Source organism: Anolis sagrei, chromosome X (genome assembly GCF_037176765.1).
Source record: "Anolis sagrei isolate rAnoSag1 chromosome X, rAnoSag1.mat, whole genome shotgun sequence".
NCBI classification, from domain to species: domain Eukaryota; kingdom Metazoa; phylum Chordata; class Lepidosauria; order Squamata; family Dactyloidae; genus Anolis; species Anolis sagrei.
Window position 1 is genome coordinate 103,678,025 of NC_090034.1, and position 22,768 is coordinate 103,700,792.

General features: G+C 41.6%; 1 protein-coding gene across 2 annotated transcripts in view; it reads left to right on the plus strand.

Moving 5' to 3' along the window:
* Positions 1 to 21,114, plus strand: part of LOC137094973 (CAP-Gly domain-containing linker protein 3) — a 42,726-nt gene extending 21,612 nt beyond the window's left edge. Inside the window, exons 6-15 of one of the 2 annotated variants that reach the window (XM_067461052.1) lie at positions 826 to 855; positions 989 to 1,107; positions 5,559 to 5,795; positions 8,530 to 8,665; positions 12,703 to 12,843; positions 14,530 to 14,664; positions 14,985 to 15,108; positions 15,502 to 15,563; positions 17,488 to 17,560; positions 18,483 to 21,114. In XM_067461052.1, coding sequence (XP_067317153.1) covers positions 826 to 855; positions 989 to 1,107; positions 5,559 to 5,795; positions 8,530 to 8,665; positions 12,703 to 12,843; positions 14,530 to 14,664; positions 14,985 to 15,108; positions 15,502 to 15,563; positions 17,488 to 17,560; positions 18,483 to 18,537 — 1,112 coding nt within the window. In that variant the 3' untranslated portion in view covers positions 18,538 to 21,114. The remainder of the gene's footprint in view (positions 1 to 825; positions 856 to 988; positions 1,108 to 5,558; positions 5,796 to 8,529; positions 8,666 to 12,702; positions 12,844 to 14,529; positions 14,665 to 14,984; positions 15,109 to 15,501; positions 15,564 to 17,487; positions 17,561 to 18,482) is intronic. The other variant, XM_067461053.1, reaches the window with a different exon arrangement.
* The last annotated feature ends 1,654 nt before the right edge of the window (positions 21,115 to 22,768 follow it).

Sequence of the window (22,768 nt, forward strand, 5' to 3'; positions counted from 1 at the left end):
TAATAATTGAATACAATAATAATAGTAATAATAACAAGAATACAATAATAATAGTAGTAATTATTATTATTATTATTATTATTATTATTTCACAAGTCGAACACTTCCCAAGCATAATAATAATAATAATAATACAAAATATTTGCTATCTGCCTCTCATCAAGGCTCAAGGTGAGGTGTAACACTCAGATAAAACACAACAATAATAACAATACAATAATAATAATTATTATAATTATAATTACGCTTAGGAAGTGTTTGACTTGTGATTTTGTGATACGAAATCCAGCATATAAATTTCGTTTGCTGTGACATACTGTGCTTTTGTGTCAGTAAAATAATAATAATAATAATAATAATAATAATAATAGTATTGTTGTTATCTGCCTCTCCTGGGGGGTTAAGGCAAGATACAACACAGTTGAAACAGACAGGTCAAAGGCAATACCATTAAAGTACATATAATAAAATACATAAACATTAAAACACCAATACCAATAAAATATAAAATTAAAATTTGTAGTTTAACATTGACTGGATAAGCTTGTTAGAAGGGAAAAGTAAGCTTGAAATGTATAAACTATTATCAATTAGTAAAGATTTCAAAGGTTTATGATCTTAGGACAGGCATGGGGCAACTTGGACCCTCCAGGTGTTTTGGACTACAACTCCCACAATTCCTAACAGCCTATCGGCTGTTAGGAATTGTGGGAGTTGCAGTCCAAAACACCTGGAAGGCCCAAGTTGGCCCATGCCTGCCTTAGGGGTCAGGATGCAAAGAGGTCTGGCCCAGATCAGTATCGCATGGCTTTCACTTCCTTCCAGATCCTTGTTTTATACAGAACCTAACCTACTGTAAGTACCTTCCTTCTTTCTTTCTTTACCTCCTTTCTCGGCTTTCGCACCCCTTCCTTTCCTCCAGGACGGGGCAGGCGGGGCGTCCCGTAACCCTCCTGCTTGACTTATGTGTTTTCTCCCCTTTTTAAAGTCCTCAACTCCACCTGTAGCGATTTCAACCACGGGACGGCCCTCCACATTGCGGCTTCGAACCTGTGTCTGGGGGCCGTGAAGTGTCTCCTCGAACACGGAGCCAACCCGGCGGTCAGGGTGAGAAAAGCAAGCGGGGTTGGGTGTGAATATTATGTGTATGTATATGTATATGTATATGTATATATACACTCTCGTGTCTTCCAAGTGAGACACAAACAATGACTTTGCCCAAAGAAACTACAAAGTCCACTACTGGTCAAGAGAGATCTGTTGAGAGATCTGTCAAGTGGAGTGCCGCAGGGTTCCGTCCTGGGCCCGGTCCTGTTCAACATCTTTATTAATGACTTAGATGAAGGGCTAGAAGGCATGATCATCAAGTTTGCAGACGACACCAAATTGGGAGGGATAGCCAATAGTCCAGAGGACAGGAGCAGAATTCAAAACGATCTTGACAGATTAGAGAGATGATTGGCCAAAACTAACCAAATGAAGTTCAACAGGGACAAATGCAAGATACTCCACTTTGGCAGAAAAAATGAAATGCAAAGATACAGAATGGGGGACAATGCCTGGCTCGAGAGCAGTACGTGTGAAAAAGATCTTGGAGTCCTCGTGGACAACAAGTTAAGCATGAGCCAACAATGTGATGTGGCGGCAAAAAAAGCCAATGGGATTTTGGCCTGCAATAGGAGCATAGTGTCTAGATCTAAGGAAGTCATGCTACACCTCTATTCTGCTTTGGTTAGACCACATCTGGAATATTGTGTCCAATTCTGGGCACCACAATTCAAGAGAGATGTTGACAAGCTGGAATGTGTCCAGAGGAGGGCGACTAAAATGATCAAGGGTCTGAGAACAAGCCCTATGAGGAGTGGCTTAGGGAACTGGGCATGTTTAGCCTGAAGAAGAGAAGGCTGAGAGGAGATATGATAGCCATGTATAAATATGTGAGAGGAAGCCACAGGGAGGAGGGAGCAAGCTTGTTTTCTGCTTCCTTGGAGACTAGGACGCAGAACAATGGCTTCAAACTACAAGAGAGGAGATTCCACCTGAACATGAGGAAGAACTTCCTGACTGTGAGAGCCGTTCAGCAGTGGAACTCTCTGCCCCGGAGTGTGGTGGAGGCTCCTTCTTTGGAAGCTTTTAAGCAGAGGCTGGATGGCCATCTGTCAGGGGTGATTTGAATGCAATATTCCTGCTTCTTGGCAGAATGGGGTTGGACTGGATGGCCCACGAGGTTTCTTCCAACTCTTTGATTCTATGATTCTATGATTCTATGATTCATCATGAACAGTTTGCAAAATTTGTGGGTTTTCTTTTTATCTGTTTGTTTGTTTTGTTCTGTTAGAAATGTAATACAATGTTCTGGTTGCGGATGACACGATAAATAAAATATCATGATGTTGCACTTACAGCTTTAAACTGGCTGTCCTCCTTTCTTCACAACCATGGACAGCGAGTGGAGAGGGGAGGCCTGGTCTCTGAGAGGTACCCTCTCTCTATCTTGTGGGGTTCCTCAGGGGGCCATTCTCTCCCCTCTGTTGTTTAACATTATATGCGACCACTTGCTCAACTGGTTTGAGGTTTTGGGCTGGAGTGTTATCAGTATGCTGATGACACTCAGCTGGTGCTGAAGATGGAAGGCCGACCGGACTCTGTACCCGATTGTTTCCATCAGTGCCATCTGTTACTGAATGGTTGCATGCCAGCAGGTTGAGGGTGAATCCAGCAAAGACGGAGATCCTATGGCTGGGTCGACCGGGCAGTGGGGACATCCAGCTGCCCACCCTGGATGGCAAGGCGCTACGCCCGTCATCATTGGTCAAGAGTCTGGGAGTCCTTTTGGACCCTCTGAAGACGATGGAGGCCCAGGTCTCCGCTGTGAGCAGAATCACCTTTTCTCATCTGCGGCAGTCTAGACGGCTGGCCCCCTCCCTGTCCAGGGACGACCTAGCTACGGTGATGCAGGCCACGGTCATCTCAAGACTGGACTACTGTAACGCCCTCTACATTGGCCTTCCTCTGTCGGTGATCCGGAAGCTCAAGTTGGTACAAAACGCAGCTGCTCGGCTTCTTGCGGGAATTTCGATGAGATGCCACATAACACCAATCTTACTACAGCTGCATTGGTTACCAATTGAGCACCGGATCACTTTCAAAGTGATGGTACTCACCTTTAAGGCCTGGCATAGTCTAGGGCTGATGTACCTGAAGGACCGCCTCACCCCCTCCCAACCCCAGAGATCCCTCCGTTCAGAGGACCAAGATCTATTGGAAATTCCCAGTGCCAAGACCTTGCGTCTAACAGCAACCAGACGCAGAGCCTTCACAGCAGTGGCACCATCACTCTGGAATACTCTGCCATCTGAAGTCCGTGCCTTGCGGGACTTACCAGCTTTCCGCAGGGCATGTAAAACATATCTGTTTCGACAGGCTTTTAATGTTTGATATTGCTGTTTTTAAATTGTTTTAAATTGCTTTTAAATTTTGTTAGATTTTAGCCATTCTTGTAAGCCGCTCTAGGCCCCAGGGGAGTGGCGGCATATAAGTTCAAATAATAATAAATAAACAAACAAATAAATAAATAATGTATAGCATAGCATGAATGCATAAGATATAGGGGTCTTGGGTAAGATCTGGAATATATATCAGCTCTGTAGTGTCTTTCAGATGAGACATGGAGGATAGAGTGTATTCAGATGTTGTTTGTTGCTTAAGAGGATGTTCTCCAGGCTTGGCACTGTATATAGTCATAACTCGTGGCTCTTGGTTCTGGGCACATTATATTGCAGTTATAGTATTTCTAGCATAACATGAATACATAAGCTATGTGGTTCTTGGGTAGGATGTGGAATATATATAAGCTCTGTAGTGTCTTCCAGATGAGACACGGAGGATAGAGTGTATTCAGATATTGTTTGTTGCTTAAGAGGGTGTTCTCCAAGTCTGTATAGAGACATAATATCCAATTGTTGGTCCTCGGCACGTAATATTCTAGCATAACATGAAGACATAAGATATAGGGGTCTAGGGTAGGTTCTGGAATATATAGCAGCTCTATAGTGTCTTCAAGATGAGACACAGAGGATAGAGTGTATTCAGATGTTGTTTGTTGCTTAAGAGGATGTTCTCCAGGCCTGACACTGTATGTAGCCATAACTTGTGGCTGTTGGTCCTAGGCACATAATGTTGCAATTATATTATTTCTAGCATAACATGAATGCATAAGATATGGGTTTTTTGGGTAGGATCTAGTATATCAGTTATATAGTGTCTTCCAGATGAGACACAGAGGACAGAGTGTATTCAGAAGTTGTGTGTTGCTTAAGAGGATGTTCTCCTAGTCTGGCACTGTACGTAGCCATAACTTCTGGTTCTTGGTTCTGGGCACATAATATTGCAGTTATAGTATTTCTAGCATAACATGAATGCATAAGCTATATGGTTCTTGGGTAGGATCTGGAATATATATCAGCTCTGCAGTGTCTTTCAGATGAGACATGGAGGATATAGTGTATTTAGATGTTGTTTGTTGCTTAAGAGGGTGTTCTCCAAGTCTGGCACTGTATAGAGTCATAACGTCCAATTGTTGGTCCTGGGCACATAATATTCTAGCATAACATGAATTCATAAGATATAGGGGTCTTGGGTAGGTTCTGGAATATATAGCAGCTCTATAGTGTCTTCAAGATGAGACACAGAGGATAGAGCGTATTCAGATGTTGTTTGTTGCTTAAGAGGGTGTTCTCCGAGTCTGTATAGAGTCATAACGTCCAATTGTTGGTCCTGGGCACATAATATTCTAGCATATCATGAATACATAAGATATAGGGGTCTTGGGTATATATAGCAGCTCTATTGTGTCCTCCAGGTGAGACACAGAGTAGGAAGGCAAGCACACAACAAACAATGACTTTGGCCAAATGAACTACCAAGTCCAGGACTGGTCAAGAGAGAGACCAGTACTTTATAGAGCATCAGAATTATATGAATATATATATATATAATCCAATCCCAGGTATGCTGCACTTCAACCCCCAGCAGGCTTAGTCACTTTGGTCAATGGTCAAAGATGCTGGGGAACTGAAATCCAAAACATTTTGAGGACTAGCATTAGGGAGTCAATGGTCTTTTCATGCAATTGTGCCCAACCCTTTGGTCTTCCAGATGTTTAGGACTCCCAGCAGCCTTAGCTAATGCTTAGCTAAGTCCAAAATATCTGAAGCACCAAAGGTAATACATGGTAATCCTCATCTGAGGTCTATGGGACCAGGATAGAGTGTATCCTGATACTGTTTGTTGCTTCAGAGGATGTTCTTCAGGTCTGGCACTGTATAACGTCTGATTGTTGGCCTTGAGCAAACAACAAGCAATAGCTTTGGCCAAAAAAGGATCTCTGTTTTTTACTTCACTTCTCGCAAATTGCGATAATTGAAGTCCAAACCACTTGGAGGGCCGAAGTTGGCACATGTCTGCTATGTAGGATCTGAGAGGGCTCTGCAAGCCTGAATCCTGGCCAAGACCACATTTCTACTGACCGCCCTGCTGCTTGGCTCTCCTTCCCACAGAATAGTAAAGGCCAGGTCCCTGCGGATGTGGTGCCAGACCCCATGGACATGACTTTGGACAAGGCGGAGGCGGCCATGATCGCCAAGGAGCTGAAGCAGCTGCTGCTGGACGCCGTGCCCTTGAGCTGCAACCTGCCGAAGGTCACTCTGCCCAACTATGACAACATCCCGGGGAACCTCATGCTCATCTCCCTCGGCCTCAAGCTCGGAGACCGGGTCCTTGTGGATGGGCTGAAGGTAAGGATGGGTTTTCCTTGCGAGTTGGGGTGAACTACAACTCCCAGGATGACATAATATTGAGACAAGGCAGTCATGCAAATCGTTCCCATCATATGATTAAGATGAGGCTCAGTTAGAGAAGCCTATTGAGGTATCACCTCTGTTATGGTCCACCTTTACTGTTTATGTTTACTGTTAGCCACTTTGAGGTCCCTTCTACACTGCCATATAGTCCAAATTATCAAAGCAGATATTTATTTACAGTACTTATATTTTGCCCTTTCTCACCCTGCAGGGGAGTCAAGGCGGATTACAATGCACATATACATGGTAAACATTCAGTGCCATTAGACATACAACATATATAGACATACACAGAAGCAATTTAACATTCCAGCTTTCTGGCTTCATGAGGGTATGCTCGATTCCGACCACAGGGGGAGCTGCCGCATCACGGTCTACTTGTGAAACTGAGTCCTTGATGGAGTACTTCCTCATTCTTCTGCACACTGCTGGAAGGTTTTTATGGTGTTGTAAATTAGTTAAATTAGCCTCCCTGCATGAAGCGGTACCTAAATTTCCTACTTATCAGATGCAACTGTCTTTCAGGCTGCATAGGTCAATAGCAAGCTAGACTATTGGGAGCTCACTCCGACCCGGGCTGGCTTCAAAATCATGACCTCTCGGTCAGTAGTGATTTAATGCTACTAACTAGCTGTGCCACAGCCCGGTCCTTATTATTATATTTATTTATTCCTCACTTTATCTTTCCTGAAGAGACACAAAGCGACTTGACATAAAAGCATCAGCATGCAATTTAAAATATACAAACATTAAAACAGAATTAAATATAAACACATTATTATTATTGGAGTCCCTGTGGTGCAATGGGTTAAACCCTTGTGCCAGCATGACTGCTGACTGACAGGTCAGCAGTTCAAATCCGAGGAGAACAAGTTGAGCTCCCTCTGTCAGCTCCAGCTCCCCATGCGGGGACATGAGATATTGTATTGAAATATTGTATTGAAATTGGTACATGTCAGGAGTCAATTTCCGACGGCATGAAGACATCACAAATTCCCTCCGCGACATCCTGACTGAATTATCCTGGCTGCCTCAGTCCTCTCTCTGTGACATTTTGAAGCTAGAAGAGGGCACTGGAAACCTTGTATTGTAACTTGTGAAGCAACAAGTTCTACTAAGGAAACTGAGAAGAGGGAGGAGATGGGCAGGAAAGGTGTATAAAAGGAAGTGGTGGTGGGAAAAAGTCAGTAGTGTCTTTCTCTGCTGCAGAGTTACAAGCAATATATCCATTTCAAAGCAAAACCGGCTTGTGAGTGGTCATTTAATATTGCTATATAGATCCTACAGTCTTACAGGTACCAAGTGTAAACCATCCCGAGTCGTCTGCAGGTTAAGAGGGACGGTATATAAATGCAGTAAATAAATAAATGAGAGGAGCCTCCCACAAGGTTGGTAAAACATCAATCATCCAGGCATCCCCTAGGCAACGTCCTTGCAGATAGCCAATTCTCTCACACCAGAAGTGACTTGCAGTTTCTCAAGTAGCTCCTGACACAAAATATAATAATAATAATAATAATAATAATAATATTATTATTATTATTATTAATACTCCGCTTTATCTCCCAAAAAAGACTGAAAGTGACTTGACATAAACTTATCCATATTTCAATAATCTGGATCAAATGGCAGTGTAGAAGACCTTAAACTTCTTAAACTTGAGTTTCCTCAATCCTAGACGTGGAAGACGTTGCAGCTTCTAGGCTCCTGGGCACCTTTAGACTGATGAGAGAGTCAAGTTAATGAGGATTGTTGTTAATGTGCCTTCAAGTCATTTTGGATTTCAGGTGACCCTAAATCTAAAGTTTAGGGTGAGGGTCAAGCAAATGACCTATGATCAGAGGCGGCTCATCCATTACGTGAAGTAAGCGGTCGCAGAACACTTTTTTTGCCAGGGGTGCCTGGCCCGCTTCGGGTCCGGAGGCGTGTCTGAAGACCCCAGCGTGCGCACCAAAAGTCGCCTCTTCTCCTGACTTTCTTTTCAGCCATTGGGACCAAGAGAGAGAGAGAGAGAGAGCCCCTCCGGCTGGAGGTATCTCCCACCTCCGCTCCCTCCTTTGTTTTTGTGCCTACCTTCAGGAAAGGTGGGCATCTCCACCTCTCTCTCTCTCTCTCTCTCTCTCTCTCGGTCCCAATGGCTGAGGAGAAAGTCAGGAGAAGAGGTGCACATGCCGGGGTCTTCAGGCATGCCTCCGGACCCAAAGTGGGCCAGGTAAGGGAGCAAATGCGGCAAGTGTAGTTACTGGGATGTATAGTTCACCTACAATCAAAGAGCATTCTGAACTCCACCAATGATGCAATTGAACCAAATATGGCACACAGAACTCCCATGACAAACAGAAAATATATATCAATGATTGGTTGGGGGGGGGGGAGCGCCAAAATACTGTTGGCTTACCGTTGAAAATTACCTAGGGCCGCCTCTGCCTATGATGACTGCATCCTGAAACCACCAGAGAAGTTCCTTTTTGGAACTACAACTCCCAGAATTTTTTTCTAACTATATGTAAGCCCTCCAGTGCAGTTCTATGCACACTTTCTGACCATGGAACCATGGTACGATGCAATTTAATTCACCCGTAACTTGGAGAGCATGCAAAATGTGCCCTTAGACCAGCGTTAGCCCAAGAAAACATTGTGTGATGCATACATGAATATATCATTGCAGGTGGGCACCTTGCGTTTTTGTGGAACCACCGAGTTTGCCAGTGGTCAGTGGGTCGGTGTGGAGCTGGACGAACCTGACGGCAAGAACGACGGCAGCGTGGGAGGAATCCGCTACTTCATTTGCCCTCCAAAGCATGGTAAATGCCACACATGGCTTTCTGCGCACTCTGAACAAGGATCCCTTGCCTTGTTTTCTAATGGCTCGCTCTTCCAGCAAATCGATATTATACCACATCTTCGGGTTCTGTCCACTCTTTTGACCACACAATGCCTCCTCTCTGTATCTTTTTAGCGCCATCTATGGTTCAGTCTTGGAATTGCAGCCTTTAAAATGGTTCCTTTTCAACCATTTCCAGTTTTTGATAGCACTCTGTTCCCCAACATATTAAAATAATCAAGTAGAGTTTCTGTTTTGTATCTATCATATTTTCCTTGTTTTTGAACTTTATTAGGTTGAGTCATGTTATTGTTAGCTGCCTTGAGTTCCTATGGGGAAAAAGATGGGATAGAAATAATAATAATAATAATAATAATAATCATCATCATCATCATCATCATCATCATCATCATCTAGCACCTGTAAAATGTGGCCAACCTTCCCTCCCTCTTTCTCTCCGTTCTTTTTTTTTTGTCTCCTTCCTTCCCTCCCTCTTTCTCTCCTTCTTTCTTTCCTTCCTTCCCTCTTTTTCTTTCCCTTCTTCTTTCTTCCTTCTCTACCTGTTTCTTTTCTCACTTCCTTTGCTCTTTGGTTCCATCCTTCCTTGTCTCTTTCCTTCCTTCCTTCCCTCCCTCTTTCTCTTTTTCGTTCCTTCTCTCCTTCCTTCCCTCTTTCACTTTTTTATTTCTTTCTCTCCTTCCTTCTCTACCTTTCTTTCTTTCCTTCCCTCCTTTTTCACTCTTTCTCTTCCTCTTTCTCTCTCTCCCTCCTCTACCCTTCTTTTTTCCTTCTTTCTCTCCTTCGCTCCTTCTTTCCCTCTTTCTTTCTCTCTTTCTCTCCCTCCTTCCTTCCTTCTCTGCCCTTCTTTCCTTCCTTCTGTCCTTCCCTCCTTCTTTCCCTTCTTCTTTTCCTCCTTCTCTCCTTCCTTCCTTCTCTACCCTTCTTTCTTTCCTTCCCTCCTTCTTTCCCTCCTTCTTTCCCTCTTTCTTTCACTCTTTATCTCCTTCCTTCTCTCCTTCCTTCCTTCTCTACCCTTCTTTCTTTCTTTCCCTCCTTCTTTCCCTCTTTCTCTCCCGCCTTCTCTCCTTCCTTCCTTCCTTCCTTCCTTCCTTCCTTCCTTCCTTCCTTCTCTACCCTTTTTCCTTCTTTCTGTCCTTCCCTCCTTCTTTCCTTTCTTCTTTCCCTCCTTCTCTCCCTCCTTCTCTCCTTCCTTCCTTCTCTACTCTTCTTTCTTTCCTTCTTTCTCTCCTTCCCTCCTTCTCTCCCTCCTTCTCTCTTTCCTCCCTCCCTTTCTGCATATGTGTTTTGTGTGTGTATATGCATAGATGTGTGTATATATGTGTATTTGTGCATATATATGTAGTTTTGTACATGCATTGTAATATATTTTTAGGGGGGTTGCTTTTTAAGTCCCTTCTGTTGTGTTTCTCAGTGTTTTTATGAGTGATGCTCACTCATTGGCCTGAGAGGTGTCTTGTGTCCAAATTTGGTGTCACTTCCCCCAGTGGGTTTTGAGTTATGTTAATCCCACAAACGAACATTACATTTGTATTTATATAGATTTGGCTGCTGTGGTTTTTAATTTTCAATATTTTTTTATGGATTTTCCATTTTTGTCCAGTCTTTTGACCATACAATAATGCCTTTTGTTTTCTCCTGTATCTCTTTATCGCCATCTATGTTTCAGTCTTGGAATTGCAGATTGTAAAATAGTTCCCCTTTTCAACCATTTCCAGTTTTTGACAGCTCTCTGGTCCCCAACATATTAAATAATCAAGTAGAGTTTCTGTTTTATATCTATCATATTTGCCTTGTTTTTAATTTTTATTGGGTTGAATAATATAATATTATTTAGCTGCCTTTTTCCCTATGGGGAGAAAAGTGGGACAGAAATAACGATGATAATGGTGATGATAATATCTAGACATTTGGGAAGAGCCCAATGTTCAGAGACAAATCCTAGATATTTGGACCTAATGTGCATGTGTGCTGTGTTGCTATGTATGTGTAAATATAATAATATCTGCCCCCTGGGTTAAACCGCTGAGCTGCTGAATTTGCTGACCAAAAGGTTGGCGGTTCAAATCTGGAGAGCGGGATGAGCTCCTGCTGTTAGCACCAGCTTCTGCCAATCTAGTGTCAGGGTCCCTGCATTGGGTCTGGTCGCAGGAGGCAGAAAGACAAACATCCAGTCTCAGGACAAGTACAAAAGCAAGGTTTATTTCGTCATGATCATGAGACGGGCCAGCCGTACCAAACACGCAGGTCTTGGTACTTTCAAGAGGCTGCCGTGCCCAATGTATCTCAGACTTACATTATATAGACAAGATCCTTTGGCACTGCATCAAAAATTACCCAGTTGTGAACTACCACCTAGGCTTAATTTCTTATTTAGCACATTGACTAACTAACTCTTCTAATTCCTTATTTGGCACATTAACTCACTGACCTCTTGTAAATCACATGATTTCTTGACACAAGACCCAAATAGCTCTTTCCCCCCTATATGACACTTTGTCAACTTTTTAGCCTTTTGCCTGAACTGTCTTGTGAAAGTTGTTGATTGCACATGTTTCTTAGGTGCTAACCACAAATGTTCCGGACAAGACGGACCCTTAGTGGAAGCTCATTTCTAAATACAGAGGGGATACTTTTTTTAACTTTGATTTCTCTGGTTTCATGATTATTGCCCTATCACTAGCAGTTTGAAAACATGCAAACGTGAGAAGATCAATAGGTACCACTTTGGTAGAAAGGTAATGGCACTCCATTACGTTACCATGACTTAGATGAAGGGTTAGAAGGCAGGATCATCAAGTTTGCAGAAGACACCAAATTGGGAGGGAGAGCCAATACTCCAGAGGACAGGAGCAGGATTCAAAACGATCTTGACAGATTAGAGAGATGATGGGCCAAAACTAACAAAATGAAGTTCAACAGGGACAAATGCAAGATACTCCACTTAGGCAGAAAAAACGAAATGCAAAGATACAGAATGGGGGACAATGCCTGGCTCGAGAGCAGTACGTGTGAAAAAGATCTTGGAGTCCTCGTGGACAACAAGTTAAACATGAGCCAACAATGTGATGTGGCGGCAAAAAAAGCCAATGGGATTTTGGCCTGCATCAAGAGGAGCCTAGTGTCTAGATCTAGGGAAGTCATGCTCCCCATGCTCTATTCCGCTTTGGTTAGACCACTTTACCTGGAATATTGTGTCCAATTCTGGGCACCACAATTCAAGAGAGATATTGACAAGCTGGAATGTGTCCAGAGGAGGGCGACTAAAATGATCAAGGGTCTGGAGAACAAGCCCTATGAGGAGCGGCTTAAGGAGGTGGGCATGCTTAGCCTGAAGAAGAGAAGGATGAGAGGAGATATGAGAGTCATGTATAAATATGTGAGAGGAAGCCACAGGGAGGAGGGAGCAAGCTTGTTTTCTGCTTCCTTGGAGACTAGGACGCAATGGAACAATGGCTTCAAACTACAAGAAAGGAGATTCCATCTGAACATGAGGAAGAACTTCTTGACTGAGAGCCGTTCAGCAGTGGAACTCTCTGCCCCGGAGTGTGGTGGAGGCTCCTTCTTTGGAGGCTTTTAAACAGAGGCTGGATGGCCATCTGTCGGGGTGATTTGAATGCAATATTCCTGCTTCTTGGCAGAATGGGGTTGGACTGGATGGCCCATGAGGTCTCTCCCAACTCTTTGATTCTATGATTCTATGCTGGCCATATGACCTTGGTGGTGTCTATGGACAACGCCGACTCTTCGGCTTGGAAATAGAGATGAGCACCAGCCCCCAGAGTTGGACAGGACTAGACTTAATGTCTTCCTGACGGCCTACCAGCTGTCAGGAATTGTGGGAATTGAAGTCCCAAACACTCGGAGGGCCGAAGTTGGCCCATGCCTGGGCTGGAGCTTCCAAAGCATGCAGTTGTTTAGACTCTTCTCAAAAATGTCCAGAGAACGAGATCCGAATTCCTCCCTAAACAATGTTCTTCTTCTTCTCTGCCATTGCAGGAGTGTTTGCCTCGGTGTCCAAGATCACCAAAGCGGCTGACCAGACCCCTTCCTCGGTCACTTCCACCCCTCGGACCCCACGGATGGACTTCTCCCGCATGACCGCCAAGGGACGCAAGGAGAAGGACAAAGACAAGAAAGGTGGGGTTCCTAGCACTTGTTTCCCAGCTGTCATAATAATAATAATAACAACAACAATAATAACAACAACTATAGTGAAACTACAACTCCCAGTATTCCATAGCACTGAGTCATTTAAAGGGGTGTCAAACCATACGCCCTTAGTAAAACTGCAGCTCCCAGGATCTGATAGCACTGAGCCATGGTAGTTCAAGTGGGTGTCAAACCATACTCCCTTACTAAAACTACAACTCCCAGTATTGCATAGTATTCAGCCATTTAAAGGGGCGTCAAATCATATGCCCTTAGTAAAACTGCAGCTCCAAGGATCTGATAGCACTAAGCCATAGCAGTTCAAGTGAGGTCAAGCTGTGCCCCCTTAGTAAAAGTACAACTCCCATAAGCTATTGCATATAAAGGGGTGCCCAGCCATATGCCCTTAGTAAATCTACAACTCCCAGGATTCCATAGCATTGAGCTGTTTAAAGGGGTGTCAAACCATAAGCCCTTAGTAAAACTACAACTTTCAGGATTCGATAGCATTAAGCTATTACATATAAAGGGGGGGGGGTCAAACCATATGCCCTTAGTAAAACTGCAACTCCCAGGATTCGATAGCATTGAGCCATTGAAAGGGGTGTCAAACCATAAGCCCTTAGTAAAACTACAACTTCCAGGATTCGATAGCATTAAGCTATTACATATAAAGGGGGGGGGGTCAAACCATATGCCCTTAGTATAACTACAACTCCCAGGATTCGAAAGCATTAAGCTATTACATATAAAGGAGGGGGGGTAAAACTATATGCCCTTAGTAAAACTGCAACTCCCAGGATTCGAAAGCATTAAGCTATTACATATAAAGGGGGGGGGGGGTCAAACCATATGCCCTTAGTATAACTACAACTCCCAGGATTCGATAGCATTGCGCAATTTAAAGGGGTGTCAAACCATAAGCCCTTAGTAAAACTACAACTTCCAGGATTCGATAGCATTAAGCTATTACATATAAAGGAGGGGGTAAAACTATATGCCCTTAGTAAAACTGCAACTCCCAGGATTCGATAGCATTGAGCCATTGAAAGGGGTGTCCATCCATATGCCCTTAGTAAAACTAAAACTCCCAGGATTCGATAGCATTGAGCCATTTAAAGGGGTGTCAAACCATCTACCCTTAGTCAGACTACAACTCCCATCAGCTACTGCATATAAAGGGGTGTCCAGCTATATGCCCTTAGTAAATCCACAACTCCCAGGATTCCATAGCATCGAGCTGTTTAAAGGGGTGTACAACCATATGCCCTTAGTAAAACTAAAACTCCCAGGATTCGATAGCATTGAGCCATTTAAAGGGGTGTCAAACCATCTACCCTTAGTCAGACTACAACTCCCATCAGCTACTGCATATAAAGGGGTGTCCAGCTATATGCCCTTAGTAAATCCACAACTCCCAGGATTCCATAGCATCGAGCTGTTTAAAGGGGTGTACAACCATATGCCCTTAGTAAAACTACAACTCCCAGGATTCGATAGAATTAAGCTATTGCATATAAAGAGGTGTCCAACCATATGCCCTTAGTAAAACTACAACTCCCAGGATTCGATAGCATTAAGCTATTGCATTTAAAGGGGTGTCAAGCTGTGCTCCCTTCGTGAAACTACAACTCCCCGGAGTCTATAGCATTGAGCCTTGGTTGTCTTTCCCAGCTCTGAGGAAGAAGTCCCTCTCCGTGGGCAGCCTGGACCGCGAAGGCTTGAAGATCGAGATCGGGGACCAAGTGCTGGTGGCCGGGCAGAAGCAAGGTCTCATCCGCTTCTATGGGAAGACCGACTTTGCCCCAGGTAAGAAGGACAGGTGGGCCGGGCGGAGACCTTCCCAAGCCTTTTCTCATCTCTTACACTATGTTCCTGGGTCATCAATGTCATTTCCTAATTGGATCTATCATGGAAACACGGGAAAAGTTGATTAAACTTCCAAAACTTTATATTTGCGGGAGGGACGTCATTCTGCAGTCTCAACCAATTTGACGTAGTTTATGGCACAAAAACAACGTTTCTGGAGTAGAACAACTACTTTCGAAGTAAGGACCGCACAATTAAACAGGAAATAACACTTGCAAACCAGGAACAAAACAGAAATGTTTATATTCCTTCTTTTCCAGGCTATTGGTTCGGCATTGAGCTGGACAAACCCACCGGGAAACACGACGGTTCGGTCTTCGGGGTCCGATATTTCACTTGCGCCCCAAAACACGGGGTCTTTGCGCCTCCTTCCCGGGTTCAGAGGTGAGTGGATTCCTTATTTCTGAGGGTCCCCAGAGGCCATCTAGTCCGCCCCCTTACTTATTTGCAAAAACATAGGAAATATTGGGTTGTTGTAGGTTTATTGCTTATTTTTGTTATGAGTTTTTATTTTATTGTTTTGTATTATTTGTTGTTATTGTTTTTATTATTGTTGTGTTATGGGCTCGGCCTCATGTAAGCCACACCGAGTCCCTTGGGAGATGGTAGCGGGGTATAAATAAATAAATAAATAATAATAATAATAATAATAATTATTATTATTATTATTATTATTAAGGTACTGATTTGATGATCCTAATCCTAAATTGCATGGTACCAATTTCATTTAATGGTTTGTCTTACATTGGGAGTTAATGGTGGTTGTCTGTGTTGCAGAATCGGAGGCCCGAAGGATGCTCAGGATGGCAATTCGGCAAAGAAGGTCCACCAAGTCACAAGTATGGATTTGTTTCTCATTGCCGTTCCTTTGCATTGGGATTATTATGATTGGGATTAGGATTGGGACGAAATATTTGCAAGAGTTGGGTTGTTGTAGGTTTTTTCGGGCTATATGGCCATGTTCTAGAGGCATTTTCTCCTGACGTTTCACCTGCATCTATGGCAAGCATCCTCAGAGGTAGTGAGGTCTGTTGGAAGTACGAAAAAGGGTTTATATATCTGTGGAATGACCAGAGTGGGACAAAGGACTCTTGTCTGCTGGAGCTAGGTGTGAATGTTTCAATTAGCATTTGATTGCCTGGCAGTGCCTGGAGCAATCTTTTGTTGAGAGGTGATTATATTTGCAAGAGATGTTTTTTTTACTCCTATGGCAACGTATTGCAGTCTTAGGATGGCACGTTCAAAAAAACCTAATAAGTTTAGATACTTCAATAGGAGGACCATTTCATATACGACCCCCCCATATCCACAGAATCAATGGTTTCAGTTATCCACATCTAACAATATACGTCCCTTCTAGGTCTTACAAGCAATTCTATAAATGGATGACTTAGGAAAAACATACAACAGTTTAATCATATTGGCTTCTAGAGAGAATTTATTTACTTTGCGATTCTTTATTGTATTTTAATAAATTTGTTTAATGGTTTCAGTAAAATAAAATAAATAAAATAAATAAAATAAATAAAATAAATAAAATAAATAAAATAAATAAAATAAATAAAATAAATAAATAATGGTTTCAGTGTTTTTAAGTATATATTTTTAAATCCTATTTTAATGTTTGTATTGCTTTTGGTGTCAGCCACTTTACATCACTTTGTAGAGAAATAAAGCAGGATAGAAATTAATAATAATTATAATTATAATCTATATAAACAAAAATGTAATGTTCATTTGTGGGATGAACAGAACTCAAAAACCACTGGGAGAATTGACACCAAATTTGGACACAAGACACCTAACAACCCAATGTATGTCCTTCACTCAAAAAAATTGATTTTGTCATTTGGGAGTTGTAGTTGCTGGGATTTATAGTTCACCTACAATCACGGAGCATTCTGAACCCCACCAACAATGGAATTGAACCAAACTTGGCACACAGTTCTTCCATGACCAACAGAAAATACTGGAAAGGTTTGGTGGGCATTGACCTTTGGTTTTGGAGTTGTAGTTCACCTACATCCAGAGAGCACTGTGGACTCAGACAATGATGGATCTGGACCAAACTCTACAATGATACTCAATATGTCCAAATGTGAACACTGGTGGAGTTTGGGAAAAATAGAATCCTGACATTTGGGAGTTGTAGTTCACCTACAATCACTGCCCCACCGGGGGCTCCAATAATAGCAATAATAATAATAATAATAATAATAATAATAATAATAATAATAATAATAATGTGATATTATCTAGAAAGGCAGGATAGACATTAATAACTCATAACATTACTCATAATATTTATGCATTACTAGCCATCTGACATTTGACCCCTGTGCCGTCAGGTCTGAAGATCGACAGGTCGCAGGTTCGAATCCAGGGAGAGGCGGATGAGCTCCCTCTATCAGCTCCAGCTCCTCATGCGGGGACATGAGAGAAGCCTCCCACAAGGATGATAAAAACATCAAATCATCCGGGCATCCCCTGGGCAATGTCCTTGCAGACGGCCAATTCTCTCACACCAGAAGTGACTTGCAGTTTCTCAAGTCACTCCTGACACAACAAAAAAAATTAATTCTATTATTAATACATATAAATAGTTGGGCGGTCAAACCTAACTTCAGTATTGCATGATATATCTTGGCCCTTTAGGATCTAGTCTGGTTCCTCCGTAGCTGCCTAAGGTGCATCTACACTGTAGAATTAACACAGTATTAAACCACAATGTGGTGGAATCAATTTTTTCTCTCTCTCTCGCAGTTTCACAGCCAAAGCGCAACTTCACAGCAGTCAGAACCCCGAAAGACATCACGTCGGAAAGCTCTATTTCTAGGTAAGCGAAGTTTCATTTCATACAGCCCGGAAAACTCACAGCAACCCACTATTATTATTTTTCTTATTATTATTCTCATTATTATTATTGTGCTGTCATGTGCTGGGCCTGTGAAAGAGTCTGTAGACAGGTCGTGTTTTCTGAATGCCTAATGGGACGCCGGGGGTGCCTCGGCTGAGAGGCCTTTCGGATTTCCCCACACAAAGTTCTTTTAAAGGCTTAGAAAGTTCAAGGAAGTTTTTATTGTTGCTTAAATTTTTAATAAATCAAACAAATACTTCAAGGCTTTGAATCAACTGGTGGCTTGCTTAAATCTTGTCCATAAGGGACAGGCAACTTTCTTCATAAACTGTTTCTTCCTTCTATAAGGGAAATCCTTGACCCCTCCTTGGGCAATCTGTATTTAGACTTTGCTGGCGTGGGGCCCCTACACCCGGTTCCTATTTGCATTATGGCTGCTGCGAGTGGTCCTTACCAAACAGAGTCCTTTAGTAGATTTCCAAGAGGAAAGAAGGCTTTCAATTCCCAGCGAAGGCTGGCTGTAGAGTTGTGGAACTAAATTCCCCAACAAAGGCTATGCTGTTGTTCTCTGTAGAGCTGTGGGACTGGATCCCCCCAGCAAAGCTGTGAAAGATGAAGCTTTCTACAGGTGGAACTGATTCACGTCCTGTACGAAAGGCTTCTCTGTGTGAACTGAACTAGAGGTCCCCTTTTTCCCTCCTTAACCCAGAAAAAGGGGCAGAACTAAAGAACATAATGATAATTGATGGGTCATTGGCCCTATGATTGCAAACCAAGGGAAGCCACCTTATTGCAAAATGCATGGAACTTTGGAATACATGCAAACACTCAATAGAAAGAAAAAGAAATTGGAGCTCCCGGTACAGCCGTACCAGCACAATTATTATTATTTCTCTTGCAGGTTACTTTTCTGCTGCTGGTTCCCCTGGATGCTGCGTGCCGAGATGCAGTCGTAAACGTCCCTTGATCGTCCTTCCTTCCTTCCCTTCTTCCTCCCATCCCTTCTTCCCTGCTGTTTCTTCTTCGCTCTCCAAGTAATCAAAAGAAAGACTGCTCTTCGGATCTCGTTTCTTTTTCCTTTTCTCATCTCTCCTTCCCCGATGGCTGTTCTAGTGAACCCCAGTGCCTTGTTAAGACATATTTGAACACCGTCCCGACACCCACGTCCCCAGGTAGTTTGTGAGAAATAATGTTATGCGGTCCTGCGTTCGGTTTCCTGGCACACAACAATATAATGTAGGCACACAACCTCTCTCCGCCGCACCTACTTCCTTTCCCAGAATTAAAATAAAGGGATTTATCAAGGGACAGGCTTAGAGGGTAAGCTCCCAAGAGAAGGCTCTCCTCTTTCCATATATATATGCACACACACTCTCCAAGGCCCATTCTGGCAACACATTAAACCAAAAATCCTAGGTTTGCATCTTATTGGCAACAAACCAGGATTAAAACAACAATCCCAGGTTTGTTTAGTGTTGCACTAATTGGAAGAGCCAAGTAGTTGCAGCTTGCTTGCAATAAACCAGGATTAAACCAATACTCCTGGGTTCATTTAGTGTTGCACAGGCTGTCAGAGCTGGTTTGCACTAAACCAGGATTAAACTAACAATGGCAGGTTTATTTAGTGTTGCACAGGATTAAGACAAGAATCCCAGGTTTGTTTAGTGCTGTACAAGATGGAAGATCTGTTCTGCAATAAACCAGGATTAAACCAACAATTCCAGGTTTGTTTACTATTGCACAAAATGGAAGATCTAGTTTGCAACAAAACAGGATTAAGTCAACAATCCTAGGTTTGCTTAGTGTTGCAAAAATTAGAAGAACCAAGTAGATGCAACTCGCTTGCAATAAACCAGGATTAAACCAACAATCCCAGGTTTATTTACTATTGCACAAAATGGAAGATCTAGTTTGCAATAAACCAGGATTACCGCAACAATTCCAGTGTTGCACTAATTAGAAGAGCCAAGTAGATGCAACTTGCTTGCAATAAACCAGGATTAAACCAACAATCCCAGGTTTATTTACTATTGTACAAAATGGAAGATCTAGTTTGCAATAAACCAGGATTACCGCAACAATTCCAGTGTTGCACTAATTAGAAGAGCCAAGTAGATGCAACTTGCTTGCAATAAACCAGGATTAAACCAACAATCCCAGGTTTATTTACTATTGTACAAAATGGAAGATCTAGTTTGCAATAAACCAGGATTACCGCAACAATTCCAGTGTTGCACTAATTAGAAGAGCCAAGTAGATGCAACTTGCTTGCAATAAACCAGGATTAAACCAACAATCCCAGGTTTATTTACTATTGCACAAAATGGAAGATCTAGTTTGCAACAAACCAGGATTAAGTCAACAATCCTAGGTTTGCTTAGTGCTGCAAAAATTAGAAGAACCAAGTAGATGCAACTCGCTTGCAATAAACCAGGATTAAACCAACAATTCCAGATTTGTTTACTATTGCACAAAATGGAAGATCTAGTTTGCAACAAACCAGGATTAAGTCAACAATCCTAGGTTTGCTTAGTGTTGCACTAATTAGAAGAGCCAAGTAGATGCAACTTGCTTGCAGTAGGTGCAGATTGGATTATCGTTGCACCCCAAAAATGGGCCTTATGTGTTTTGCAAGCCACTCTTCCCCCAATTTTATTACCAAGTCTAAATGCATTTCTTAAGAAACCATAACTCCCAAATCGAGTAGCCATTTAGACTGGGGATTTGGGGAGTTGTAGTCCACCTAAGTCTCTTTGTATAGATGCCGACTGAGCTCCCGATCCAAGCGGTGCTTTTCTTTCTTTATTTCTTTCTGAGGAAGCGGAACAAACACAGCGTTTGAGAGGCACTCCGAGTGACATGTAGTGTGTGTTAGCAGCTGTACTTAGCGTACTACGTCTTTGTTGAGATATAATATACAGGGAAATCACCCCGTGAACAGCCTTCGATGGTGTGCCGTGTGTGTCCCTCTCTGTGTATATACAATAACACTTTCCTTTATATTATATTATATATATGCGGTATATATATACAAAGGTGGAATTTTATCCCATTAGGCTTCATTCCATTTAGGGAATGTTTGGAACACATTTCTGATTTTGTTTTTTCCGAGACAGCCAAAAAATTAAATTAAAATAAAATAAAATAAAATTGGAAGTTTGATGCCATTTAGACTTAATTTTACAGGAGATTTTTTAGATTAGCTCCTTCCAAGTTCGGACTAAAATACGGAGCGGACACAATAATAATAATAATAATAATAATAATAACAATAAAATAAAATTGGAAGTTTGATGCCATTTAGACTTAATTTTACAGGAGATTTTTTAGATTAGCTCCTTCCAAGTTCGGACTAAAATACGGAGCAGACGCAATAATAATAGTAATAATAATAATACTATAAAATAAAATTGGAAGTTTGATGCCATTTAGACTTAATTTTACAGGAGTTTTTTTTGGATTCGCTCCTTCCAAGTTCGGACTAAAATACGGAGCGGACACAATAATAATAATAATAATAATAATAATAATAATAATAATAAAATTGGAAGTTTGATGCCATTTACACTTAATTTTACAGGAGTTTTTTTTTGGATTTGCTCCTTCGAAGTTTGGACTAAAATACGGAGCGGACACAATAATAATAATAAAATAAAATAAAATTGGAAGTTTGATGCCGTTTAGACTTAATTTTACAGGAGTTTTTTTTTTGGATTCGCTCCTTCCAAGTTTGGACTAAAATACGGAGCGGACGCATTGCTCCGAAGCTTCCATTTCAAATAAAATAAAATAAAATAAAATTGGAAGTTTGATGCCATTTAGACTCAATTTTACAGGAGTTTTTTTTTTATTCGCTCCTTCCAAGTTCGGACTAAAATACGGAGCGGACGCATTGTTCCGAAGCTTCCGTTCCTATCGATTGTGACGTTTTATGCTTCTCAAAAATATTGCGATCCCAATTAGGTTTGGTTTCGGACTTGTATCTTCCATAACATTGAGATGTGACAGTCCAAGTGGGACCAAACTGGGTTAAAAGTACAGTGTAGATGCACCCAAAGTCTATTTAAAGGCATTCAAACCGATATGTTCAGATATATTAGGAATTCTAGCCTCGAATTCGCCAATGCAATCCCTTTAGCGTCCCTTCTATGTCCTTGTTGTGCCCACTTTGCAACACGAAATCCACTTCACAGTCAACTCACTTGTTATTCCTATAAATATTCCTCCTTGTCGCTCAATGGCTAGATTTGTAGGGGAAAAAAAACCCTCGCAAACCCCCTTCATTGACCAGCAATAAGAATTAACCCTTTTCCGTTGATTTTGAGCTTCAGCAGAACGTTGCTATGTTTCCCACCAATCCCCTACTATAAGGGTGAGTCCGCACTGCAAAGTTATAGCAGTTTGATACCACTTTAAGTGTCGTGGGCTAATTCCTCTGTGATCCTAGGCTTTGCGGTTCAGCAAAGGATTTGGAATTCTCTGCCAAAGAGACCCATTTTTATTTTGTAATATTTTAATATATTTTTTTCACCGTATCACATTCTAAATGGTTAGGTTTAATGATAATAATAATAATAATAATAATAATACAGCCAGCATAGTGATCTTGTTTGCTGTGCACTCATCTTGTTATGTATCTAATAATAATAATCTAATAATAATAATAATAATACAGTCAGCCTAGTGATCTTGTTTGCTGTGCACTTATCTTGTTATGTATCTAATAATAATAATAATAATAATAATAATAATGCCAGCATTGTGATCTTGTTTGTTGTGCATTTATCTTGTTATGTATCTAATAATAATAATAATAATACAGCCAGAAGAGTGATCTAATAATAATAATAATAATAATAATAATAATAATAATGCCAGCATAGTGATCTTGTTTGCTGTGCACTTATCTTGTTATGTATCTAATAATAATAATAATAATAATAATAATGCAAACATGGAGCCGATCCTGTAATGGTCTTTGATGATGATGATGATTTATCAGCCTCTTCTCAAAGAAGAGGAATAATAATAATAATAATAATAATAATTGTGATTTTGTGATATGAAATCCAGCATATAGATCTCGTTTGCTGTGACATACTGTGCTTTTGTGTCAATAATAATAATAATAATAATAATACTGCTGTAACCTTATTGAAGATCATTACAGGACAGGCTCCATGGTTA